The sequence below is a fragment of the Dermochelys coriacea genome, chromosome 6 (assembly GCF_009764565.3).
Source record: "Dermochelys coriacea isolate rDerCor1 chromosome 6, rDerCor1.pri.v4, whole genome shotgun sequence".
NCBI classification, from domain to species: domain Eukaryota; kingdom Metazoa; phylum Chordata; order Testudines; family Dermochelyidae; genus Dermochelys; species Dermochelys coriacea.
The window spans coordinates 59,961,453-59,989,368 of NC_050073.1; the positions used below are offsets into that span (position 1 = coordinate 59,961,453).

General features: G+C 46.5%; 1 protein-coding gene and 1 long non-coding RNA gene across 4 annotated transcripts in view; one reads left to right on the forward strand and one right to left on the reverse strand.

Moving 5' to 3' along the window:
* Positions 1 to 22,856, forward strand: part of GALNT16 (polypeptide N-acetylgalactosaminyltransferase 16) — a 128,708-nt gene extending 105,852 nt beyond the window's left edge. For 2 of the 3 annotated variants that reach the window (XM_043517467.1, XM_043517468.1), the window contains 6 exons: positions 325 to 451; positions 1,815 to 1,907; positions 4,276 to 4,359; positions 5,919 to 6,060; positions 8,597 to 8,713; positions 21,501 to 22,856. In XM_043517467.1, the coding sequence (XP_043373402.1) occupies positions 325 to 451; positions 1,815 to 1,907; positions 4,276 to 4,359; positions 5,919 to 6,060; positions 8,597 to 8,713; positions 21,501 to 21,638 (701 nt within the window). In that variant the 3' untranslated portion in view covers positions 21,639 to 22,856. The remainder of the gene's footprint in view (positions 1 to 324; positions 452 to 1,814; positions 1,908 to 4,275; positions 4,360 to 5,918; positions 6,061 to 8,596; positions 8,714 to 21,500) is intronic. The other variant, XM_043517469.1, reaches the window with a different exon arrangement.
* Positions 446 to 27,779, reverse strand: LOC122460811. Its single transcript, XR_006282326.1, has 3 exons — positions 27,663 to 27,779; positions 14,863 to 14,982; positions 446 to 948 (listed from the first exon to the last, which is right to left on the reverse strand). It is a non-coding gene; the product is annotated as an uncharacterized LOC122460811 (long non-coding RNA).
* Between the last annotated feature and the right edge of the window lie 137 nt (positions 27,780 to 27,916).

Below are 27,916 nucleotides of genomic sequence, written 5' to 3' on the forward strand. Positions count from 1 at the left end.
AGTGTCTGGCAGCCACAAGACCCAGGATAAATGAGTAGGTCTCTTGCTAAAGGGATGATCTCAGAGAGAGGAGAGGGACATGAGGAAGGTTGGGAAGTCTAAGAAGGATCAACTCAATTTTAACAAAGAGAGACAGGTTCTCTCTCCATCAATTCATCTTTTCTGGTTTTGCCGGGGACTGTGTCTATGGGCATCTATGCAGAGAAAGGAGGCAAAGCCATTCAGGTGCCATGTATGAGGTGGCTTTTTTTTGTCGGTGTTCTTGGAAGTTTTACTTGTATTACTTGTCTGGCTGTGCCTTCTGATGCTTGGGATCTCTTCCAGAGCTCTCCTTCCGAGTGTGGATGTGTGGTGGCAGCTTGGAGATTGTTCCCTGCAGTCGAGTCGGCCATGTGTTCAGGAAACGCCACCCCTATGACTTTCCAGAGGGCAATGCACTGACCTATATCAAGTAGGTGTTGGAATATTGCAATGGCAGATGGATCATCTTGATATTTAGCATGTCTAAATAATCCTATATCTTTCTTTCCCCTTTTCCCCCTTTTTTTTTTTTTTTGCCTGGGGATTCAGGGAGGATGGCATGTGATTGAATATTTAACAAGATTCAACCTGAAGCTCCTGCCTAGGCAAAGAAATGGTGCAGGTGCCCACTGCATAAAGCATATACCCTTCCTCTGGAATGCTAACCCAGAAGGACATATCCTTAGTGTCCCTAGGAATTCCAGTCCTGGGTATTCCTTGCCCCATCCATCTCCTTCCTTCCGTCTGAACCTGCCACAGGACTCAGGAGTTCTTTGTCACATTTTTTGTTACTGATTAGGAGATAGCACATGAGAGTTGCAGGTCCAGATGTACTACAGAGATGTATCTGCTGTGAAAAGAGCCAAATGGGCAGCTTCCATTGTAGCAGAGAAGGGAAGAGAATAAAAATGAGAGAAATTGGTAGATCTGTTGGGAGGGAGAAAGAGATTGTTACAAAAAAACAAAGGGTGATATTGGTCTGTGACTAGTCACAAAGGGCACATCTAGACAGGAACAAAAGTGAATTAAGCTAAAGTGTACAACGGTCACTTCACTTCTGAATGAGAGTGTCCACGTAGGCTTAATGCACTTTAACACTCTTTAACTTCACAACACCTTTAGACTTGGTCTGTGCTTAAAATTTAGGTTAATATAGGTACATCAGTCAGAGGTGTGAAAAATCCACACCCATGGCAATATAGCTATGCTGACCTAACCTCCAGGGTAGGCATAACTAGAGAGACAGAAGGATGCTTCCATCAACTTAGCTTCCGTCATTGCTCGGGGAGGTGGATTACCTATAGTGATGGAAAAACCCCTTCCGTCACTGTAGGTTGCGTCTACACTGTGAGGTTATGCTGGCATAGCTGTGGTGATGAGTTAACTTTCCCAAGACCTGGTCTACACTTAAAAGTTAGGTTAATATAGCCATGTTGGTCAGGGGTATGAAAAATCCACACCACTGACCAATGCAGCTATACCAACCTAACCCCCAGTGTAGATGCAGCTGTGTGGACAGAAAGATTTTTCCATTGACAAAGCTACTGTCGTTTGGGAAGGTAGTGTTCCTACACAGCCAGAAAAACCCTTTCCATCATCTTGGGCTGCTTCTAGGCTGCATTGGCTGAGCTACGGTGCCATAGCTATGTCAGTATAATCTCCACAGTGTAGACAAACCCTGAGTGTCTCCATGAGCACATTCCTAAGTTGCCAATGTTCCTTTATCTCCAGCTCTTGGGGGAGCTGCCGCAAGCTACTAGCACTCAGCATAGTTTCTCCTTGCCCACCTGCAGGAACACCAAACGCACAGCAGAGGTGTGGATGGATGAGTACAAACAGTACTACTATGAGGCCCGGCCATCTGCCATCGGGAAGTCATTTGGAAGGTAAGCAGTCCCTGAGCCTGGCTAGCAGCCTTCCTGCTAATCGGCTTGCTCACTGGAAATGGCTTTCGCACTTTCACTTGGAGAGGGTAGGGAAAGGCTAAGGGCAAAGATGCCCTGCCCAGCGCTATCTCAGAACCACAGCTCAAATGGCTGGTTAACGAGATTTACTTTTAATTTACTTTATTTTAAATGGCAACATATGTCCTTCCTCCCCTGCAGTGCCCTACTTAACTTGTTGTAGAATACAAGGCCAGAGGGACCCTTAATGAAATTAAAAGGCAACACATTAAATGGATAGAAGAAAATATGTTTTTTTACACAGCAGGTAACCATTCTATGGAGGTCTGAGCTGAGCAGGTAACTGATCAGACATTCCTGTGCTTATCCTGCATCCAGAGCCAATGGGACTGGCTTTTACTGGTATGAATGGCCATTAGGCATTAGAGTTAGACAGGCTGTCTGCCCCCACAAAAAGGTTCACATAGGTATGGGGCAGAGGGGAAGTTGCATCAAGAACAGTGAACTTCCCAAAGAAATTTAAAAACCTAAAGCATATTTATTAACTAGGAGAGTACCCTGAAGCCAAACATGTGCTGTCCATAAACTGTATGTATGAGTTTATGGACAGCACATGGATATTACTGCATTGGCTTAAGAGATCCATGTTTCTGATTGTCTCTCAGACACATGTACGTTCAATACTGATGTATCTCCTATATGCACTGAGCTTTGTAGATGCAATATGATGTAAGTGCCATTCTGTGTTTTACATCATGTTTTATTTCTCATGAATTAATAAATTATCTTTTTGAAATGTCTTTGCCTTCCTAACGTTTATCCATCTCTGGTCTGGCCTGAGTGCAGCCCTTGGGCCAGAGCCCAAACACAATTCCAATCCCAGTCCCTCTGCTCCCTGTCTGTTTGTGATGGAGAGCTCTCTGTTACACGGAGTACTTGAGCCTCCCTGAGCCCAAAGCTTACAGCGCCATTCATGCAGATCTCCTAGTGGCTTCAGTAGCAGCTTTGTGTGAATAAAAGCTGAGTCAGGGCTGCAGGATTTGGCCCTCGGTAATGTATAGTAATGGCTCTGTAAAGCTAACATGAAATGTACTTTTAGAAGGCTTATGTCACTGGTTAAAGGGACACCATCAAGGTTAATTGGGCCCCAAATGTGACCTGCTTCCCCACCAGTTACATCAGTTTAAATTATCTATGTAGTTCTTTATAAGGTATGGGCTGTATTATGGCTGCTCCCAGTTGGGTCCCTGAGGATGGCAGGAAAAAGAGGATGCATAAAAACACTCTTTCCCCTCTACTCACCACACCCACAGAGGGTGAGTATATTGATGAGGGGGAACCACTAGCTCTGCCAGCAGCATTGCACGCCCCACGGAAGGAATGTTTGACTGGGCTGGATGTGGGGCCACAGCCCCGTTCCCCCCGATTCCTGCACACCAGCTAGAGCCAAGAGAATCATCTGTGGAGGGGAGTGCACTGTACAGATTTAATACAGGGCTATGGAGCGCAGCAGCAGAGCACAGTCCCTTGCCTCCCCCGCAGCCGTATGGAGACATTATGCCCCCAGTGCTTTGTGCCTTCTCCACTACTCATGCACTATGGCTGCTCATCTACCCCATGCCAATAGCGCACCCTGATCTGTAAGAGCCATAATTTAACCCTTGATGTATTCTTTCCTTTAGAACAAAAGCTTCACTACTCCTCTTCCAGGGAAAACAAAATCAGTGCCAAATGCCAGCTCCCGAGCTACTGGACGCTGATGATGTGCTGCAGTGCTGATGTGCTGCAGTGCATGCAGCACAGCCATAAGGAGCCCTAGAGTGACAATGCAGTTGTTTTTTTAAGTGACCATTAACATTTAAAGTTTCCAAGGAGTCATTGTAAACACAGGAAAAAATCAATTACAAAAATGATTAAACACACCCTTGATCATTGGGAGTGACCTGTTTAGCTTCCCAAGCCAGTCTGGGAACCAGCAGTTGTCTGAGTCTCTCTCTTACAATAGAGCCCCACAGGGACATACAACAGTGAAGACACCTTCTCAGATCTCCAGTGGTGCCACTGTACTGTGCTGTTTTTCCCTGAGCTAGAGGAAGTGCAAGAAATTCTCAGAGTATGTGTTTGTTTCTTCAGTCCCCTCCCACATCAGGAGGCCTCTGCATTCGCCCCTCCTTGTCTCCCACTACTTCAATGTCCCTGCTCTGCCCTCATCACATTGGCCAGCAGGCCCAAGGGCAAGGGGGCAACATTATACAGCTTCACACATCCCTAAAACTAGCCCTGCCCTCCCTGCTACCCCTCATCATCTCCGTTCACTGTATCATTCTGAACAACATGCTTTTGTTTCCAGTATTGCAGACCGCATGGAGCAACGCAGGAAACTAAACTGTAAATCCTTCCAGTGGTACCTGGAGAATGTCTACCCAGAGCTCAAGTGAGTTAATCCTCAACTCTTAGAAAGCTGGAAACCAACTCTCTAAAAGGATGCAGGAGCTAGGCCAGGGAGGAAAGCACTAGCCTCAGAATTGGGGAAGATCTGTGGCAGCTGGGAAGTAGGAAATCAGGACTCTCATGTTCAGAGTAAATCCTGCTCACCCCTCTCCTTTTGGCGAGAAACCCTCCTTGATTTCCTGGCCTGCACTTCCACTTGACCCACCACCAGTTCCTGCTTGGACATTTGATCTGGGACCTGGGAACAGGGAGGTGGAAAAGGATCTCTACAAGGGAAGTGGGAAGAGGTGGCAGCCAGGAGGCGGGCAGGTGGAAAGAGCACATTTTTGGGAGAGGGAAGGAATGGCAAGGGCAGGTGTTTTCGTGGGATAGAGAGTTCTATTAGGAGACCTTCAGGAAGCCAGGTGGGGCAGCACCCATTGTTCATAGGGAGAGAGGACATGCAGTCAAGGGAAATCAGGATGTGTGTTGATGGGAGAAGAGCTGCAGACTAACATACCTCTGGAGATGAGTCTGTTAAGATCTTAACGCTCTGTTGTGTGAATTCCTGTTTCTGAATTTCCGGTGCCTCAGGGATCTGAAATAAAGTGGCTTGTTAAGGTATGGTTTGTATACGAGCTTATGGCATTGCTGGAAGTATGGAGTACAGCTCCCTCTCATTTAAGGCTCCACCATTTTTGCTGCCCACTGTACTGAAGTCCAGGGCCAGATTAACCATTAGACCTAAGACTAGGGCCTCTGACTCTGGAGTCACAGTGACATAATCATATAGACCCTAGAGTTCCCAAGGAACAAACTACATGGAATTGGGGCTGCCTCAGTACTTAGATGGGAGATTTTCAAGGAAAACCCCAGATTCTGTAGCAACTGATCTTTGTGAACTGGTAGCTGGCACTCTTCCTTCTGAGTCAGTACTGAACCAATGCCCTAGCCCCGTGTTAGTGAGCAGCCATGTCTACACTAGGGCCATGTTATTAGAACATGTTAGCTAACACAATCTAACAACACCCCTTTAAATCCTAGTCTAGACAAAGCCTAGGACTCAGTAGGGTTAGATGATGGTGGTTAAAAAGTTGATACCCGTCTGGAGCCCTGTCAACACTAGCGGAGTGCTAGTTGCTACCACAATGGAGATGAACTGGTGGTAGCAATGGGGAAATTTGGGGCAGGGGAGGCTAGCATAGACACAGCTTTTTGCGGGAGGTGCTGTCTTTCAGAGGAGATGCAACACTGAAGTCCTAACTCCTTGGGGATATTAAGGATCCCCCAGCACTTTTTGAAAGTAAGGGATACTAACACAGAGTTCTGGCCAAATCCTAACTCACATTCTGCCTCCTCAAATTCCTACAGACATTTCTATTGGATATAATATTCTTCATTTGCTGGCCTCAACTATTGTGCGGTGTAACTGCATGCTGTGTTCCACTCTAGAGGCGGATGTATTTCAGAGGTGGTTGGAGTAATCTCAGTATAAATGCGTACAGTGTATTGAGACACTTCTGGCTATAAGGTGCCATGCAACTGTTGTTGTTTTTCTCCCAGGGTTCCTGAAAAGGAGCTGGTTCCTGGGATTATCAGACAAGGAGGACATTGCCTGGAGTCTTGGGGCCAGGACACAGCAGGAAATTCTGTGGCTGGTGTGGGAGGCTGCAAAGGGACAGTGAGCAATCCCCCTGTCAGCCAGGTGAGGCAGGCTTGAATTTGGCTCTTTACTCCTGCTTGCTGCTTTTTAGCAGCTTTGACACAGTGGTACTGGGAGGATAAATGTTTAGGAAAGGTGTGTGTGTGTGTGATTTTCAGGATATCTGAGACCCTCAGCAGTGTGTCCTGACAGACAACAGTAGCCACTTCTGCACAGCCTTATAATAAGTTACAGTCTCTCTGCTGTAGGGTGTGGACAACATGCGAGTCAGAGTTTGACAATATGGCCCACAATCAAACCGCTAAAATTAAGCTGAAGCATTGCATGCTGGGACTTGTGTTCTCCACTGGCCACATTTCTGTTTCCAAGCTGGGATGGCCTCAGGCATCTCCTTTTTATGCAAACTTGATGTGGGCCTTGGGCTTCGTGGCAAATTGTTACCATGGCCCACAGTTTGACAAAGTTTGGGTGCTCCTGATCTACTGTACTAGATATAGATTCAGTGAGATGGACATATACAGATTCACAGGCAATACTCCATTAACCCTTGAGTGCTACAGTGAGCACTCAGGAGTTGAGCTACTTCTCATTCTCTCTGCCTATCTCATCCCTATAGTGTGAATTACCATAGTATCCAGGCACTGAAATACAGTAAAGAAGGGGCACATTATTCCTGCTAAAGGTGAGCTGCACTAGGGTTCATGCATTACACTGGAGCATTTGGCCTGAGTCCATGGGAGCTTACAGACACAACTTTCTGAGCACAATACAAACATTCACAGGATTTTAAAGTGGTTAATATACTCTTAACTGGCACAGACGCTGGTGGAAATTGAAATCTTTGCTATAATTACTGGAAGAATATATTTAAATACTTATTCAGGAATGTAAGTCTGCACTTAAATAAAAATGTTGAAAGTACTTTTTAAAACAGTGTTTGTAAGAGGCAGTGTCTGGTTAAAAAGCAGTTTTTAAAGAAACCTCATTTCTTTATGTTACTAATAAGACTGAAGATAAATAAAGCGTAAATAATTTTCCAATGCTAGCAATTGCAGCCCTGCTACCCAGTCGCATGCTACCAGAGCCATCATAGATTCTCTCCCAGCTACCCCAGAATCTGTGTGGATCTGCAGAGTGTGCGTTTGCAGGCCCCACAGCTTATTCCATGGAAGGGGACAAACCAAAAAAAGGACTTTTCCAAAAGCTACATTCTGGATCAAATTTGACCCAACACTGTCCTCTTTAAATAAAATCATACCAAAGTGCAATTCTAATCTGAGAAATGATTTAGTAAAACAGCATTCTGGGTTATGAGAAAAAGATGTGTGGGTTTTTTCCTAGCTGCCAGCCCTGCAAACTCCATCTGGGGTCTGAAAGTCATGCACGTCACCACATGTAACGGAGATTCTCTACGCCAGAATCTGCCCTTGATGGATTTGCTCAGGTGTAAATTGAGGGGAGAATTTGGCTCTGCAGTTGGAGTTTAGCTAATAACTCTGTTGATGATGGGCAAGCCAGAATAGAACTCAGGTCCTGCTCCTGAAGTTGTTTTGGCTCCACAGGGCGAACAAAATGTAAGACATAGGGGGAGAGAATACTTGTCACTAAAAGTCAGCAAATAATACTTAGAGGGAAAAGATCTGTTAAGTAAGACGACACCATTTTTACAGTGGCTTTTTCCACTTTATGGTAAGCAGCCAGGACCCCAGCTGCTGTAAATTGGCATAGTCCCCGTAACTTCAATGGGGGACTACATTACACCAGTCCAAGATTTTCTCATTTGACAGCCTTGCTACAGCAGGGAAGCAGCCCTAAGTAAACAAAGGGTCCCAGTAAGCTATTTCATGCCAGCAAATGCTCATTCACATCTGTTATCTGTTGGGAACAAGTTTGCAGCCAGCATCCAACATGCCATTTAATCAGACTCACTGTGCCATTTCACTATAGTTTAAAGTCACTGAAATGTATTGCATTTGGTCCCTCTGCTGGGCCACCGTCCCAGTGAATAATAACCTTAATGCTTGATGGGATGGGTGTCTGTCAAGTGGCATGAGGGATCAATGCAATGGCTTATTTTCTATGGATGTGTGTGTGCTGTATGGAAGCGTGTGGGTTTAAATGTATGTGTTTTGCCTAATTTGATAAACTGTCTGTTATCCACACTGGACAATTGCTGTTGACTCCTGGGAAAAGTAGGCAGTGAATTTGCCTATTATGTAAAATAATCAGAAATGTTGCCCATTACCTCAATTAGGAGACAGGGTCTTAGCTGCTTTGCAGGCCAGTAGAACCCTGGTTACGTAAGGGTGCTGTGCAGGGAGACACTAGGAACCCAAGGATAATCTGACTATTGGAAGCCAGCTGGACAGGTTTTGAAGTTCAAATGTCAGGGTTCCCCAAACCTGAACACAGACTTCAAAGCCTGGTGCCAGACCTGCCCAGGACCTGCCAGCTCAGTCCATGGGAGTCTGTTCTCTGGTAAGGACTGAGTGAGGACTCCAGGATTTGGCTCATTTTTCTGTTATATCATCGCTACCATAATGATGGAATCTGAATCTTTTTGTTTTCTCCTCCAAAGGAGTGGGTCTTCAGTGACCCTTTAATTAGACAGCAAGACAAGTGTCTCTCCATCACCTCCTTCTCCACCGGATCTCAGATCACACTGGAAGCGTGCAATCAGAAAGACGGCAGACAGGTACCGTACCGCCTTCATAATGCTGTCACTGTCCCATGTTGGTATTAGTGTTGCCTAAAGACAAGAATTGGCACTGGTAAGGTGACCATATAAACTAAAAGGTCTCTTCCATCTCTAGATTCTAGGATTCATCCCCCACATGTACATCTCTTGTCTTTCATAAACTCTAATGTGACCCTTCCCGTTACTATGGATGGGATACAGATCACATTGCTCTAAGATACCAAAGGGAAGTGGTGAATGCGTTGTCATTAACTTATTTAGAGATATGTAAAATGTGCTTATTGCTCAAAGCTGACCTCGCCTCTTGGGGTGGGGAGACAGGTGCCTCACACAGCCAGGACCAAATTGGGTTTGAGGCCTGAGTTGTTAACTGGACTGGACAAAGCACAAGAGGGGAACGATCCTGCACTGCTAGAAAATGAATGGGCTCGATGACTTACTAGGGCTCTTCTATTCCTGACTTCTGTGCTTCCCTCAGCAGCAAGGGAGAACAAGCATTACATTGTCCAGGGCTGTGCTGGCATCTTTGCTAAGGTATCTATTGCCTTGGTAGCCCAGAGGCATGAAGCTGCATAGCCTATGACCAGTCCGCAGCACCATCTGCTCTAAAGTAGTACATATGTCTGAATTTAGCCCTTGCAAAAAGGAAAGTGATTTTAAAAGCATCTGAAATTCAGCCAGGCCCATCTATGGGAACCAGGTGCATAGATGTCTCCAGAGCGTTGGTTAATGCAGGAGTCTCTCGAAGAGCGGTCACTGTGAATATGCTGGGACAACTCTCACTGTTGAAATTAACCCTGCAAGAATAACCCAAGAAGGCTGTACTTTCCTGGGTCTTTCCCCCTCTGGGTGACCACATGTACCCCAGCTGTGTAATTAGGTCACTTAGCTCTCCGTAAGTGCCTTCCTGAGTCCTCCTCCCAGTCGCAGAGAGGATCCTGGCAGCTGCCAAGATCATCAACTGCCCCCTCCTCCAAGTAGTGAAGAAATGGGGGAGAAGTGGGGCCTAACACCCTAACAATGGCAATATTATGGGGGCTGATCTATGTTTCCCTCCCCACAGTATTTCCTCTGTACCTAGGGAGAGTGCAAGAGAGGGCAGCCCAGGCCTTGCCCCTCCTCTGGCTCACCCCCCCCCCCTTGGCTCCAGGAAGAGGGGACTGGAGCTGGGCTGGGTGAAGAACAGCAGCAGGGTGGAGCTACATCATTTCAGGGGTGGTGGGGTATGGGGGAAGGCTGTTTCCCCACCAGGGTTAAAGGTGGGGCAAGGAGCAGGATGTCGGGTGTTCTTGGTGCCCGGGATGAGGGAGCTGGGACACTGTTCTGCCACAGCCACCCTAACCACCTGCTTCCTCTGCCACGCATCTCCGAGGCCAAGATGAGTGCCTGCCCTGCCACCCTCCCCCACTCCTGCAGCTGCCTTTGAACCACTCATCTGCAGTTTGCGAAGTCCAGATCCTGAAAAGTCCAAATCTCTTCCTCCCCATTCACCACAGCCCTGTGCTGAGGGCACTAACAGACAACATGTTCCTTGAGGCTCACCCTCAGACACCTTCAGTGGTGTACATCTCCCTGTTCCTACCATCTTCTCCCAAGACATTATTTGTGTTGTCTAGGACCATCCCCATCAACTCTAGAGAGCAACTGAGTTCTCTTGCTTTGCTCCTTCTCCTTCCCCTCTCACAAAGTACCTCAATTCTCTTTCCTCTACTCTGCCCCCCTCACCTCTCCCCACTTACAGCGGGTCAGAGTGCCGCTGCTGAGCCTGGGGCCACACAGCCCACCCCCAGCTCTCCTCCTTGTTTGGATGTCAGGACACTTGACACCCAAGTTGCACCCTTCTTGTCCTGGACTTCTGGGCATCAGGATTTTTCCCAGCCTTCTGGGAACTATATTTGAACCTAGCGATGGCCAATATAATGCATACCTTTCAACACAGCCCCCAGCCTTGAGTATGTTAGAGGACATGGGACTGCACTAGGGTGACTTTGCTCAGTGCATCTTTCCCATCTCATTCTGCTCTTTGGAGCTTACAGCCCTGAAAAGTTATCGGGTAGCTGACAGCTGGAAACTGGGTTAGGAACAGGGTGACCAGAGTCCCGATTTTATAGGGACAATCCCGACTTTTGGGTCTTTCTCTTATATAGCCTCCTGTTACCCCCATCCCCTGTCCCAATTTTTCATACTTGCTGTCTGGTCACTCTAGTTTGGAAGGCGTGGAGAGAAGCCCACTCTGCCATATCTCTGTTCCCAGACACTCTTCTTGTTAGCCCAGACTTGCACTCACACATGAATTACCTGGTAGCTGCCAGCTTCAGTTTCCACTTGATCTGGGAGCTGGCAGAGAAAGTTCCAATCCCCAAAATGAAGCTGAGCCATTGTCTCAAATGGAAAAGGGGGAGCGTGCGGGTGGGCAGAGAGGGTGTGGGGAAGGGAGAAGGGAGAATCCTGCTAGTTAAAGATCAACATCAATATTAATAGCAGTGGTTGCCAAACCTATGGGTGTGGTTACACAATACTCTTTGTCAACCCAGGATATGCAGCCAGCTTGGACACTGCTAGTAGAGAGAACTCCAGCTGCAAGAATCCTGATCTGGAATTTGAATCCCCAAAAATTCAGAACTGTTTGGATCTAGGGTTTACCATTAGCCCAGTTTATAGAGATGGGCCCAGATTCAAAATCCAGATCCAGGGTTGGATTCAGGCCCACATATTCCATCCCCTCCCCACAAAATTCAGGAGTGTTTGGAACTCGAGCTTTGGTTCATCCCCATATCTAATTATATGAAGCATTTAAATAAAAGCCTTGTTAACAGACTGTCAGCAAAATCATCTGCTAGGTCAAGTCCTTGATTTGAGTCCAGCTTATCCACATAAGGTAATGGAAAACAATGACTCACATCCTTAGTAGGCTGGCTCCAAAGTTTTATGTTCGCATCTTTGTAATGAGACCACTATAAAACTGTCACATCAATGCTCTGTAAATCACTCCAACGGCACAATGAATCCACGTGTGTTGGTGTGCATTCATTTTTCACTTCTGGTGAGAGGAGCCCATGTGCCTCTCTGGCGCAGAGAGGACGCTTGCCCGGCAGGGCTAGGGAAGCAGGCAGAGGTGGCAGAAGCTCGCTTTGAATGGGGGGGGGGTAGCCTGAAGTTTGGGACAGAGAGTATGCACTGAGGAGCCTGTGGTCAAGGTGCAGATGGAGCTTGGGCAGTGCCAAGTGCTCTGGCAGCTGCAGAAAGTCAGAACAGAAAGATCATAGAATATCAGGGTTGGAAGGGACCTCAGGAGGTCATCTAGTCCAACCCCTTGCTCAAAGCAGGACCAATCCCCAACTAAATCATCCCAGCCAGGGCTTTGTCAAGCCTGACCTTAAAAACTTCGAAGGAAGGAGATTCCACCACCTCCCCAGGTAACGCATTCCAGTGTTTCACCACCCTTCTTGTGAAAAAGTTTTTCCTAATATCCAACCTAAACCTCCCCCACTACAACTTGAGACCATTACTCCTTGTTCTGTCATCTGCTACCACTGAAAACATTCTAGATCCATCCTCTTTGGAACTCCCTTTCAGGTAGTTGAAAGCAGCTATCAAATCCCCCCTCATTCTTCCCTTCTGCAGACTAAACAATCCCAGTTCCCTCAGCCTCTCCTCATAAGTCATGCGTTCCAGTCCCCTAATCATTTTTGTTGCCCACCGCTGGACTCTTTCAAATTTTCCCAAGGCCTTCTTGTAGTGTGGATCCCAAAACTGGACACAGTACTCCAGATGAGGCCTCACCAATGTCGAATAGAGGGGAACGATCACGTCCCTCGATCTGCTGGCAATGCCCCTACTTATACATCCCAAAATGCCGTTGGCCTTCTTGGCAACAAGGGCACACTGTTGACTCATATCCAGCTTCTCGTCCACTGTAACCCCTAGGTTCTTTTCTGCAGAACTGCTGCCGAGCCATTTAGTCCCTAGTCTGTAGCAGTGCATGGGATTCTTCCGTCCTAAGTGCAGGACTCTGCACTTGTCCTTGTTCAACCTCATCAGATTTCTTTTGGCCCAATCCTCTAATTTGTCTAGGTCCCTCTGTATCCTATCTCTACCCTCCAGCGTATCTATCTCTCCTCCCAGTTTAGTGTCATCTGCAAACTTGCTGAGGGTGCAATCCACACCATCCTCCAGATCATTTTTGAGGATATTGAACAAAACCGGCCCGAGGACTGACCCTTGGGGCACTCCACTTGATACCGGCTGCCAACTAGACATGGAGCCATTGATCACTACGTTGAACCTGACGATCTAGCCAGCTTTCTATCCACCTTATAGTCCATTCATCCAGCCCATACTTCTTTAACTTGTTGGCAAGAACACTGTGGGAGACTGTGTCAAAAGCTTTGCTAAAGTCAAGGAACAACACATCCACTGCTTTCCCCTCATCCACAGAGCCAGTTATCTCATCGTAGAAGGCAATTAGATTAGTCAGGCATGACTTGCCCTTGGTGGATCTATGCTGACTGTTCCTGATCACTTTCCTCTCCTCTAAGTGCTTCAGAATTGATTCCTTGAGGACCTGCTCCATGATTTTTCCAGGGACTGAAGTGAGGCTGACTGGCCTGTAGTTCCCAGGATCCTCCTTCTTCCCTTTTTTAAAGATGGACACTACATAAGCCTTTTTCCAGTCGTCCGGGACGTCCCCCGATCGCCATGAGTTTTCAAAGATAATGGCCAATGGCTCTGCAATCACATCCGCCAATTCCTTTAGCACTCTCAGATGCAGCACATCCGGCCCCATGGACTTGTGCTCGTTCAGCTTTTCTAAATAGTCCCGAACCACTTCTTTCTCCACAGAGGGCTGGTCACCTCCTCCCCATGCTGTGCTGCCCAGTGCAGTAGTCTGGGAGCTGACCTTGTTCGTGAAGAGAGGCAAAAAAAGCATTGAGTACATTAGCTTTTTCCACATCATCTGTCACTATGTTGCCTCCCTCATTCAGTAGGGGGCCCACACTTTCCTTGACTTTCTTCTTGTTGCTAACATACCTGAAGAAACTCTTCTTGTTACTCTCAACATCTCTTGCTAGCTGCAACTCCAGGTGTGATTTGGCCTTCCTGATTTCACTCCTGCATGCCCGAGCAATATTTTTATACTCTTCCCTGGTCATTTGTCCAATCTTCCACTTCTTGTAAGCTTCTTTTTTGTGTTTTAAGATCAGCAAAGATTTCACTGTTAAGCCAAGCTGGTCGCCTGCTATATTTGCTATTCTTTCTACACTTCGGGATGGTGAGCAACTGTTTCATTCTGTAGCCAAGCCAGAGTAGACTGTGTCACAACACTGGGAGCCTTGCTCTGTTACTGAAAGACAGTTTGATTTGACAGGTTTCAGAGTAGCAGCCATGTTAGTCTGTATCCGCAAAAAGAACAGGAGTACTTGTGGCACCTTAGAGACTAACAAATGTATGTGAGCATAAGCTTTCGTGGGCTAAAACCCACTTAATCGGATGCATGCAGTGGATTTGATTTGATGCTCAGAAAAAGAATAAAGGCTTGCAAGCTGTGGGTCAGTCGGATCATTAAAAGACTGTTGTTTTTGCCAGAAAGGCAAGCAACAGTTTAACTTGTGAGCCACATCAAAGTAGGCTTTGTAACAACAAATTACTGAGTCAGAATAAGTCAATGTACGTATATGCAGGAAAGCACTTGATGGAGAGATCAGAGAATAAGCCAAGTCTAAAAGCATTCCAGCCCCATCAGGCTATTCTGTACTGGGCTAAAGGGGACTAGGAGCAACATATATTTGGCAAAACCATGATCACTGAACAGGAACACCTGGTAGCTGGCAGCACTAATGGAGAGCTAGCCAAGTGCTATTCTGTATGATCAGAACTAGATTTCAAACCAGATGGACATTATCCATAATAATATTTAAATGTTAGCATTTCTACTTGAATGTCAGATAAATTATTATATAATCTCAGACTGGTGGTGGGTGTGGCATTTTAATTTATAATAAAGTGAGGACAAATATAAGACCAAGTGAGAGTCAGACACTAAAAACAAGAGAACTGAATTGAGAAACCCTGGCATAATATTCCAAGACAGAACAAAGTGAATGCAGAGATATCCCATTAGACAAAGGTATTCGATTGTAGTTTACCTGAGAGAATGAGACCCCAGCCTGAAAATTAGGACAGTCGGGTTTTTTGAGGGACAACCAAATCTGAAGTCATAGCTGTCTGCCTTTTTCCCCAGCTTGCTGCTCAGTGATGCGTATTCTCTGAGATAAAGACAAATGGAACTATGTGCAGACAATCAAAAAACAGAGTGAAAACCTTACAGTTTTGTAAGGGCATGAATCAGCATCTTGACAGTAATAGTCAGGTAAAATATTCCTTTCAATATACCACAGCTTGAAAGCAATTTTCAAGAGACATGAGATTTTCTCAGCTCTGATTTCCTTTTTGTTTCAGTTTTGTGAATTTCAGAGCTCACAGGGAGAGTGACAGCACTTGTTAGATTCTGGCCTAGTGCACCAACTGCCATACAAGCTTTCCTATCAAACACCTCTGTTTACGCACAATCTTCTGTGAAAGATCTCCTCTGATTCCAATCCTAGGCTCCCTGCAGCTCTGCAAATGCACCTCAATCATGACCTGCAGTACCCTCTGTGTCAGAGCTGGGTCATGGGTAGCCATGCCTAGAAGTCAGAGCCAGAGCCCACAGTCATAAGATAGGAGTCAAGAGTCAGCCAAGTCAGGACGCTGGGAGGTCAGAAGCAGGAGATAAACTGGAGGTCAGGAGTCACAAGTCAGATGCCAGGAAATCCAAGCTAGGGAAGCAGAAGCAGGTGGTAGGTAGCAGGAGTGGGTAGTACAAGACTCACAGACCAGAGAGGAGCCCAGTTGTTCAGACAGCTTTCTGTTCTTGCTGCGGGCTTAAGTAGGGCCAGCAGGCCAATCAGTCACTCTGGGACTCTGCCATTCGGGCATCAGGGGTAGACCTTCACACTGGGACTGGGCTTCTGGGGTCTCAGGTAAGCTGCTGCCAGGTAGATGGTTGGAGCATGGCTGCTCCCATGAACCTTGCAGGCCCAGGTTTGAGACCTGTGGGTCATAACATCCTGCTATTCCAATTATCAGCTTCATCTAGTGTACCTCAGTCCTGTGTCTGGTCTACACCTAAACCTTAAGTTAACCTAGCTATGCCACTCAGGGATGTGAACAATTCAGTCCCCCAAGAGCTGAAGTCAAGCTGACCTAAGCCCCAGTGTAGACACTACTAGGTCAATACCTGTGCTGCTGTAGTGTTTCTAGTGTAAACATATCCCTAATATATAACACCCTGCTCTTCTACTCTTACTTCTTACCTGACCTTGGCTGCCGCCAGTAGCTTCTAGGTTTACTGAGCTATTTTTAGTCACTTGCAAAAATTCCAGACCCGCTAAGACCCATGATTTCCTGTAAAATTATTTGGACTGACAGAAGTTAAAAACCAACTTGTACTCACACTGAAAAATTATAGTACTGTTCTACATTGGGCTATATTTTCCACTATCAGAGTGCAAGGACTGAATGACTTTTCCTTCAATATTATAGTAATAATATTTGCAAGACAAGGTGGGTGAGGTAATATCTTTTATTAGACCCACTTCTGTTTGTGAAAGAGACAAGCTTTTGAGCTCTGTGTGGCTCAAAAGCTTGTCTCTCTCAACAACAGAAGTGGGTCTAATAAAAGATATTCTCTCACCCACCTTGTGTCTCTAATATCCTTGGGGGATCGATTTAGCTACAACAGTGCAAAGAGTAATGATATTTGGCACTTACAGCGCTTTCATTCATATATTGCAAATCACTTTAGTGCACAGTAGGCCTAGTGGGACAGTTTCAAAATTTTGATGACATTTTGATGGGTAAAAAAGAGACAAAATATTTGTGAAAATCAAGACATGTTGTCCAACCAGTTCTAGGGGGTAATCTGTATTATCTCCTTTTGACAGAAAGGGAGGCAGAGGTACAGAGAGATTCAGACCGAAACTTTTGAAAGCTTGGCAAGCCCAAAGAGTCATTTCAGAACTGAGAACCCAAAACCTTGAGCTGGCACAAAGTATCCAGCCAGTGGTTTGTTTCACTGCATTTTCACCCAGCATAGAGAGGGCCTAGGGAAGAGTGCCTTCTACTGAGTCATCAGCATCACTTCCCACCATACACAGGTGTTCCTGTGTATACATAGGAGGCTCCCATCCAAGTGCTAACCAGGCCAAATGGTGCTTAGTAGATGAGAGTTGGGAAGACCACAGCCTGAGGCTGCATGGCTGCAGGTAGTTTCCTGTGAAGGTTTTTGAGATTCTCCCCAAACACTCAGTTTCTACCCTCTCCCTGTACCTTTACTCATCTATCTATCTGAGATATCACGCCCAACTGTGCTGCCCCAACACAAGGTTGTTCTCAGGGGCTGTAGAGCACCACTTAAAGTGTGCTGGGGGGAGGGGCATAGGTTTATCCCTGTGCCTGACCCTCCTCTTCCCCTCTCAGGCTCCCTCTTTCCCTACCAGCAGCCTAAACCCTGAGGATCATGAGACCCTAAAAATACATCCTCCAAATTTGAATAAGTGGCATTGCACCACTCAGGTTTGGCCCAGCTGCTCGTCCATCAGATGGAGGGGTGGTCAAGCCAAATTTGAGTGAGTGGCATTGTGACCTGTTACATGGGGCGGCAGTGCCATTCAGGTTTGGCTCAGCCAAAAAGCAATCAGGCCACAGCTGGGCAGCTCACTCAAACTCCACAGCCTGTGATTGTTCTTATAATTCTTGTGGGGCCTCGAGTGATCAGATGAGAGATTTTAAGTGAAGCCTAGTGAGTCTCTAGCCACTTTACTGCTTCCTCCTGAATACTGAGGGGAGAAGGGGGCATAACAACTCCAGGCCTGGATGGGGGAAAATTAATGAGATCAAAATCACTGTTTTCACATCATCTAAGGAAAAGAACCAACAACTTCCGCTTGTGCTGTCAACACACAAAATGCTACCTGCATAAAATTCCTATTGCCAAATCCCAGGCCTATACTTCCTCCCCCACAACTGACCTACCACTTTCTACTGCACGGAGAGATTCAGGATGACTCTGAAACAGCTGTTGGGCTTTCAGGTTGTGCAATTAACTGAGAAGTACATTTGTTTGGTGTAGTTCATTAGCAGGAGGAAATGTGTGGTGCTGAACGCTCACTGTGTGTCCTCCTGCTGCTACTGTTGCTGCAGGCCATTGCTGAAGACAGAGTGGCTGGCATCTGCTCAGCGCACAGAGGCTCACAGATCAGTGGATCTCTAATCTGAAGAAATCACATGACACAGAATCCCCCATTGGGACCAGGTTTCTCCTGGGTGGAAGACGAAGGAAAATGTCCCTTGCTAATTGCCATGGTCACAGATCTCTAATATTCAAGGCATGGTAAACTGCAGCCTTCTCCTTCACAGCAGCGATTGCTAATACCAGAAGTCATAGCACATACGAGGAAAGGCGTCCATAGGGGAGATGCAAGGTGGAGAGAAGGCCTTCACATGCAGAGGTATTACCGAAATGAGGGCAGGCACAGTATGTGCTCTTGGGGATTCCCAGGAGTGGGTGTGCCCTTCTCCCAGTCCTTCATGATGGTGTCTGCTTTCTGTGGTTTACTTCCTCCCTGGCTCTCTACACAGTGGGCCTCTGCCAGGTGATAGCCAGCCTAACCTGGAACGTGGATTTTGGGTTCTAGGAGGTAGCAAGTGTGGATGGCACTGTAAGCTCTGTTTTGTGCTTCAGGAAGGGTTATAATTCCACCCCCACCATATTTCTGGTCCTAGCACCCTCCCTGATCATGTTGACTTATTCCTGCTGAAGCAAAGGCCAGTCCCGCAGCAGGAGCCCCCTCAGTCAGAGCTGGTAACAGTGGCAAGCTGAGGGTTAATATTTGTAAAATCACCTCCAGGCCATTTCAGGTCTAACTGGACTGAGTGGAGAAGACCCTACATTGCACAATTGCTCTGTCATGCAAGAATAATAACCAGTGTATAGATAAGCAAGAAGACAATGAGGAGTCACCCAGACACTGTTGTGGTAGAAATTATAAATAGTGCCATAATGAAATGCTGTGTTAGCAAGTTGATATAAACTTTAACCACTGGATTTTCACTGAATGTGGCTGGGAGCCTAATACCTGCAATATGTAGCAACCTAAACTGTTCACTGGGTCAGTTACCCATGAATGACCCAAGGCCTATAGACTTCTAACATTAATCTAAAAGGGGAGGACAGATCCTCTAGGGATATTTGCTCCCTGAATATGGTGTGTCTGCAATTGCTCCAGACCTTTGAAGCCAGCCTGACAGGCTGTCCCCCTTTTCTTGTATCCATCAGGCAATCAGGCCAAACATCCTCTTCAGATCCCCAGGCTGTCAGCCTACTGAGCATTCAAACCTTGTGTCCTAACTGGGCCATCTGCTTGACTGAGAAGAGGGAGACGGGAAAATCCCAACAGTCTGGAATGTTCCATCCAGTGGAGCTGCTGAAATCAGTCATCTCTGAGTAAATGAATGGCAGAGAATCCCCCTGGTGGAGCTCTCAAACCCATTACTATTATTTATTTATGGTAGTAACCATTTCGTACTAGGCACTTTCCAGCCAGGCAGGAAGGTGCAGCCCATCCCAAAGAACTCACTGTTGAAGCAAAGAGGCAAGTAATGAGAGATTGGGGCTAAGGGGAAACAATACATACTTTCAAGTATCAAGAGGTAGCCGTGTTAGTCTGTATCCACAAAAACAACAAGGAGTCCGGTGGCACCTTAAAGACTAACAGATTTATTTGGGCATAAGCTTTCGTGGGTAAAAAACCCACTTCTTCAGATGCATGGAGTGAAAATTACAGATGCAGGCATTATTATACTGACACGTAAAGAGAAGGGAGTTACCTCACAAGTGGAGAACCAGTGCTGACAGGGCCAATACAATCAGGATGGATGTAGTTTACTCCCAATAATTGATGAGGAGGTGTCCATTCCAGGAGAGGCAAAGTTGCATTTGTAGTGAGCCAGCCACTCCCAGTCTCTATTCGAGCCCAAATTAATGGTGTTACATTTGCAAATGAATTTTAGTTCTGCAGTTTCTCTTTAAAGTCTGTTCCTGAAGTTATTTTGTTCAAGTATGTATGGCAACTTTTAAATCTGTTATAGAATGTCCAGGAAGATTGAAGTGTTCTCCTACTGGCTTCTGTATGTTACCATTCCTGATGTCCAATTTATGTCCATTTATTCTTTTACGTAGAGACTGTCCGGTTTGGCCAATGTACATGGCAGAGGGGCATTGCTGGCACATGATGGCGTATATCACATTAGTAGATGTGCAGGTGAATGAGTCCCTGATGGTGTGGCTGATGTGGTTGAGTCCTCTGATGGTGTCGCTAGAGAATATGGGGACAGAGTAGGCAATGAGGTTTGTAACAGGAATTGGTTCCTGGGTTAGTGTTTCTGTGGTGTGGTGTGTAGTTGCTGGTGAGTATTTGCTTCAGGTTGCGAGGCTGTCTGTAAGCGAGGACTGGCCTGCCTCCCAAGGTCTGTGAGAGTGAGGGATCGTTTTCCAGGATAGGTTGATGATCGTTGATGATGTGCTATAACAGATTTAAAAGTAGCCATACTTGAACAAAAAAAACTTCAGAAACAGACTTCAAAGAGAAACTGCAGAACTAAAATTCATTTGCAAATTGATAAGGAATCTGACTTCTCCCATGTTAAATTCAAGCTGACAAAATCTTCCAGAGGCGATGTGAGATGGGATGGAAGGGGCCTGGCTAGGACTGGAGAGAGAGATTTGTGAATTGTCGTCAGAAATTAGACAGAGGAAAGAAAGGTTCTTACTTTGAAGTGGCAATTTGACTTTAAGGCAGCTCCATTGGCTTTTAAAGCCCTTAATGGAGAAGGAACTTGGCTATATCTGAGACTTCTTCCTTGAGCTGCTGCTTCATGGCAATCTGCGTTGTTTGGACCCGACTCACCTTTCAGCTTTCCCCATCCTGCATTGGCTCAGCAAGGTGAAAGGCCGTTTGCAGAGGTGGCTCTGAGGGTGTGGAATTCCTGCCCTTGCTGCCTCTGCTTGGGCCTGTCCTTCCCTATGCAACTTAACAGTGATAGAACAAACACTCCCCTGCAAAACAAAGTATTCAAATGTAGGGCCAGGTTGCAGCCAGCCCCCTTTTAATGCCACTTTGGCTTTCTAATATCAGAGTAGGTTTTATATGGTATGTTTTATGCCATTGTAATTATTATTTGTGCCAGATTCTGCTGTGTTACAGCAATGTAATCTCAGAGCAGCCCTGGTTTACACTAAACTAAGCGTGAGCACGATTTGGCCTGCACCCTGCAGCAGAGGGATTCTCCGTGGGCCAGCAGGTGCCTAGAGATGCAGATAAGAAAGTTGGGAACATAACCCGCTTAAGTTCTCTTGAAAATCCCACTAGGTGCCTATGTGCATCATTAAGCTCCTAAATACCCTTGAAAACCTGGCCCTATAAGTACAGGTGAACTCCTATCAGCCAAACCCTGATTATGGAAAATACAGAGGATCCCAGATTTTGGAAATGTCACCACAAACCAGAATTCCAATTTCCTGAAGTTCCACTATGTCCCCCCGCCAATTGGGTTTCACCTGTTCCAAACCCTGCCTCCTGTTTCAAGCTGGGAGGAGTTGCCTCCATAGTGAAAGTACGGGGAGCCTTTCATCTCACTATATTGTTTCTTCTCTCTCCTCCCTTCTTCCCACCCCTTCTCCCAGAAATGGAAGATGAAAGGCAGTTTCATTCAGCACTTCGTCAGCGGCCTTTGCCTGGAAAACCAGTCCAGCAGGGTGGTGACCAACCCATGCCAATCGGATATACCCGGCCAACAGTGGGAGCTGCTACAAGCCACATGATGGTAGCCTGGAAACCTCTCTCTTTCTTTTTGCATGAGACTTTGGGAATGGAAGGGGTTAGGGTGGGGAGTAAAGGTTTATTATTTCTAACCCTAATGTTTCGATTGTGATCATCAGCAAGACACCATTTCAGCTGAACATTCACTGCTTTTGAACTTTTAAGGAAGAAGTTAGGGGAGGGCTGATAAGAAGTGGCACTGAAATTGATCCATCTGTTTCTTCTTCACGGTGACTGACATCCTCATACACCAGCAATCAAAGGTAGGAGAGGGCACAACCCAATAGCTGAATAGAGCTCGGAGCAACAAGTACTGAGTAACAGCTCTCTCCTTTCTTTGCATTGAAATTTATGATCTTCAGTCCTGTGGATTCCACGTAACCAGTGGTCTTGACAACACTTCTACAAACTCTTGGTGGCTCCACTGACTTTCCTCTGTAACATCTTGTGTTATTTGTGTTTGTGGTCTCAAACTGCTGCAATGAGGTTGCTTTGTGGGAAATGCAACATAACTAATGCATGGATTGGGAGATGGGCAGTGGATCTGAGGGGCAGGGACTGTGTTGGGACAGGGCCTAGCACACTGGGGCATTGTTCTTGGTTGGTCGACACTGCCATTGTACACATAATTTGTAGTATGGATGGAGAATGGGCAGAGGAGGGGTAATGGATGCTGGGGGGGAGGGGGAAGGTTTGTATTTGTGCAGTGTTCCACTGGATCATGTCAATGTCATTCCTTCCAGAGTTTCTTTGTACAGTTTCCCATTTCCTATGGGAAATAGCCATGATGGTCAGGAAGGCTTCTGTAGTGAGATCTTAGAGAGGCCAAATACCATTGCCGTAGGTGGTAATCCAAACCCAACTCTCATTAACCGGTCAGATTGGTGGGCTTCATATGACTGAATCCTAGGATAGGATGCAAGCTTATTATGAAATGCTAGTATCTGTATAACAGCCCCTGCTCTTGTACCCTACACCCAGGGAACTGAAGAAATAGCCAGGCTTTAGTTTGTGCATTTCCTTCCTCCCCTAGTTACTCTGCTATGAGTTGACCTGACATTCAGAAAATGACTGGCTAAATTCTGGGATATAGGAGGTTGCTGGAGGTTACTCTGAGACTGTTAGACATCCTCAGCTGGGATGCACTAACACAGAGAGAGTGCAATCCCCTTGGTAATTACCGTGTTCTAACTGGGGGTTATGCCAAAGGAGCGCAGTGAAATAGCTCTGTGTGTGTGTGTGTGTGTGTGTGTGTGTGTGTGTGTGTGTGTGTGTGTGTGTGTGTGTGTGTGTGTGTGTGTGTGTGTGTGTGTGTGTGTGTGTGTGTGTGTGTGTGCATGCGCTGCCCATGTGAATACAGCCTGGGGTAGCAGCTCTCCTTTTACTAACCTTCACCCTCTCTCAAAGACAGGCAGCTAAAAGGTTTGAGGATTTTGCTGCTCTTCTTTCATTAGCTCTTCCCAGCCGAGAAGACCAGCTTTCTCTCCAAAGGGTTAGTACTCACCTACCCACCTTCCCTTTTCTGAACCCACTCCCTATTCCATTAGTGCTCACACTAAGGCATTTCCTTGTGCTCTCTCTCACTTCTAAACGGGGATGCATACAGTCCAAGTGTTTGGGCACTCGCATCCCAACCCTTTCTGTTTTCATCCATGCATAGGTGGAGAGGGAGGGCAAGAATTCACCCCGCTGCTATTGGCACAAAGAGGCTCTGATCACCAGAATCTGCCATTCCTAACCCTTCACTGCCAGACAGACAAGGTGTGCCCATAAAGGCCTCCAGTTCTTCTTTTACTTAAATGAATATGGTGCAGAAAGGCCTGGTACTGATTATACTTGTGTATCCCAAGTTGTGAAGGCATTAGCAGAGCTGAGCCTTTCTCTTCTTCATTCAGGAGACCAAATGTCTCCTAAAGAAATAGCATCAGGATACAGATCCATACATTAAGAACAATCTGTCTGTGCTCCATACCTGAAGATATAAAAATAGGGGAAACATTAAAAATCTAGTAGATTTTCCTTACTTACACTGTTTGCTTTCTGTAAATAGAACCACCAGTTTCACTTTCTGTTTCTTTTTTCCACCAAATGCATCCGATGAAGTGAGCTGTAGCTCACGAAAGCTTATGCTCTAATAAATTTGTTAGTCTCTAAGGTGCCACAAGTACTCCTTTTCTTTTTGTTTCTAGCTAGTATCCCTTTTTGTTTTCTGGGAGCCCCCCAGTTGTGCATCAGGTTTGAGCTTCCAGAGTTGCAGGAGGTGGTTTACATCTGGAAAAAAAACAAAATTGTTTTAATTCACAAGCCTATTAAACCCTTTGTATTGCTGTTGGATTTTGTAATCCCCACAACCATCACTAGAACTGGGCAAATATGGCAAAACAATGAGCGTATTTCTTTAAATTCTAAACAGCTGTTTGCTTTGACCATATCTGTGTCTTCTTTTTAATTCTCTATTCACAAATGATTTAGCTGCCCACTGTTTGGAGAACAGTAGCTCTTTGTACCTGTATCTGCATGTGAATAAGAGTGCTGATGTGAAAACAAGAGGATTCATCATTTGCTGTTATTCTTCTGTTTAAAAAAAGAAGTTTGTCATCCAGACAGGTGGCAGAATCCATACCTGAGCAGTAGACAAAGCAGCAGGAGTCTGAACATTTGGGTTCTTTTCTGGCTCTGCCAAAGTGTGTGACTTTGAGCAAGTCACTTAACCTCTCTACACTTCAGTTTCCCTATTTTAAAAATGGGGAAGAAATACAGAACCTATTTCATATGGGTGCCATGTGAATTAATTAATTAGTGTTCATAAAGTGCTTTAAGATTTTCAGATGACAGGTGCTCTAGAGGTGCAAAGTATTTATCCTTTATTAGCTATTGTTTTGTTTTTCCAGCATATTGAAAAGTGGAAGTCCTTGCTGGTTCGGGATAACATTCACTGGCTGATATTTCATTTCAGTGTAGCTAGTCATCTTAGTAATGTCCTTAGATGAATCTGATGAGTGATCTGTGTGGCGAATGAAAACTCAGGCGGCCGTTCCCCACTCCCACCTGGGGCAAGTTCCATTTGGTGCAGCACTACCTTACGGGAGGAGGGAGCGCGGGGCAGGGTCCAGGTGTACTGCTGCCTTCTCCTCCTGTGTCTGGCAGAGATGCTTCAGTGCCACGCAAGTGCACATCAGAAGGATGAAGAAGAGCAAGGGCAAGGTCTTAGGGACAGAGAAAGAGAGAATGAATACAGGGGAAAAGAGGAAGAGCCAGGGCTGTCCTTAGGATGGATGGGGCCCTACGCAGTATTATTAAACGAGTGCCCCTATGCTCCACTGAAGGAGGTCCCCAGCTGGTGCCACTGCCCCCAGTGTGTTGAGGGGGCACAGCCACCATCCCCGCCTATGGACCCCTAGAATCCCCCACAGCCCCTAGCCCCTCCTGGCTCACCGTGAGCATTTTGTCAGGAAGTACCAAGCAGTAACCGCAACAACAATACAAGTGTGTGTGTGTGTGTGTGTGTGTGTGTGTGTGAGAGAGAGCGAGAGCCAGCGCATGTGAGAGAGACAGAGACCCTGTGTGTGTGTGTGAGCGTGACTGTGTGTTGGGGAGTGTGAGACTGTGGGTGTGACAATCTGCAGGGGGGGGACTGTGCCTGGTGAGAGGCAGAGTGTATGTGGGTGTGAGAGCCGGTGGCTGTGTCAGGGAAGCGTGAGCGGCAGCGAGCGCACTGTCACTTGAAGTCCTCCCGCTCGGCGACCCCCCCCCGCTGATTCCCGTGGAAGTTTCGCCCCGCGGCCCGGCCCCCAGCGGAGACCGAGCAGCGCAGGCAGGCAGGGTCCAGGGAGGGACTCCGCTCTGGGCTCGCTAGGGCCGGGTCGGCAGAGCCCTCAGCCAGCCGGCTGAGAAGCAAGCGAGGGAGGGGGAAGCCCGCCGGCTCAGCGCGGGGGCGGGGCCGGAGAAGAGAGGATTCCCGCCGCGGCCCACGAGGGGAATGGCGCTCCACGCAGCCGCGTACGCCTAAGGACAGCCCCTGGGAAGAGGCGGTGGAGAGAACAGAGGGAGAGGGAATGATGGCAAAGGAGGGAGGAAAACTGAAAGAGCGAGCGAGTGAGCGTGGGAAAAAAGGTAAAGTCCTTCGCCTCCCAGTCACAGGCAGGAGACGCTACTTCGGGCAGTGGGGAGCAGGGAAATCTAACTTGCCTGGCCGACAAAACTAAAAGGAAGAAAGTTTGAGAGGAAGAAGAGCAGGAGGTGGCTGGTAGTTTCTTTGTGTTCAAATGCTTCCACACTGCAGCTTTTTGTCAAAACATTTCCTAAGGAGACCCCCTGAGCTTCCCTCTTTTCCCACCCTGCAGGTTAATATTCCTTGCTAGCCGCTTATTCGCACCCCTGAGCAACGTAAGTTATGCCAACGTAAGTGTTGGTGTGTCCATGGCCTTCCCTGTGAGAACGAGAGCGCAGCGCCGTCTTCCCTGCAGTTCCCTTTTAAGAATGTGTCTGGTAACTCCACTGGGGGCTAAAGCCAGCTCTAACGCCACCTCCCCAAACAAAACAATTGTGGAGGGCTCCTCTTGGGGACGATACCCTCCGAAGAAATGTTGCTGCTGGCTCTGGCTCCTGAGCCCTGTATGTAAGGAGTCTCCACATTCTGAATCTTCCAAGGTTGCTGTTTGACTGAAGGTCAGTCCTGGTTCAAGAGCTCCATTCACCAACACATATTCCGTGCAAAATCAACCCCCGGTAATTTCTGCGTTCCCTGCTCTGGGTGTCAGGCCCAGAAGTACCTGCAGCACTGCATGCTCACAGAAGGCTGAATTCCAAAACATAACTCCCTCACACATCTTTGGCGGTTTACATTAGAACTAATCAATAGTTTGCAGATCTCCTGCTTGATTGTCATGATCCTTGATAAGGAACCAGCACAGAGTGCTACTTCTTTCCATTTCAAACAAACCAACCACCTTCCCAAAGCAGTTGAGGACTCCTCTGAATCTGTTATAAATGTATTCTCTGCTAGATCTTGATGTGAGGGATGTGATCCTCACCCTTTCCACACAGGTGCTGCTTCTGCTAGTCCAATTCCATTAGTGCCATATCTTGAAGCCCTTTCTCAGTTAAAGCTCCCACTGACTTCAGTGGGAGCTTTGGCTGGTAAAAACTGAGTAAAGACCTCACAATTTGCCCCTCACTTCGTAAAAACAAACAATCAGAACAAGTAGTGACTGGTTGTTGTTTTGCCTATTAACTTTGGACATACATCTAGACTACGAGAAAGAGCTTTCAGATTAATAGAAGAGAATGTCCTTAAGAAAGCTCTTATTAAATCAGATCATCCAGTGTAATTTCATGTGCAGTGTGCCGGGTGATTTAGAGTGTATTTAACAGGAGCTGAAACCACAGCTGTACAGAAATCAATTTCAAAGGGTTTATTTTCTTTCACTTGGTTAAAAAGTTTTCTTTGCCAAATGTAGTTTATGTGAAACACAGGTTTGTTTTTCCTTTTTTTCAACAAAGCATGTGCCAGAACTTGTCTATTTAAATGCCTGGAATAAAATCCACTTTGAAAAAAGCATTCAGCCTCTTTATTTTCTTTGCTTTCCATAAAGCAGGGGTTCCTTCTCCGCTCCCCTTGCCGTTTAGCTACGTCCTAGCACTTGTAACTGCTCCTCTGCAGATGCATCCCAGAATCCTTTGCCCAGAGTCCCAGGGTACTTCAAAATAAACACTGCGGGAGTTGACTTTGCAATTTATAGGGTGCTCCTAGCAACTAAAAGAGAACTAGTCACAAATAGCATAGCAAGTCCCTTTTAACAGGTTAGGAAGAAGAGCATCCTGCAGCACAGAAGTAGTTGTGGAGAGCAGTTAACATTAATATACTACATCAACAAAAAATCTTCCATGAACAGTATTTTCACAGAGCCTATCCTCCTTAGATTGTCTCCCCTTGCCACCCAGATCCTCTCACCTAAAGCTGTGAGCCTGCCCCTTACCAGGCCATCCTTCTGCCCCTGGTTTGGGGGAGAGGAGACATCACTTACCCCTGTGGAGCTGCTTAGAGACATACATTAGATGCTCAGGCCTTTCAATGCAGTTTGATTCCCCAGTTTCTTCCAGAAGTAATTTTATAGGATTCCTCTTGCCACCAGCAACTTCCCTGAATGGTTCAGCCAGAGCTTCCATTTTGAAAGTTTGGGTTTAGAATCAGGCCCTATGCCAATGGTGGCCACTCCAGGAAGTGACTGCCTGAAAGGGGGAACTGGTTTCAAGCTTCCTTGGAACTTAGCAGAGGTGA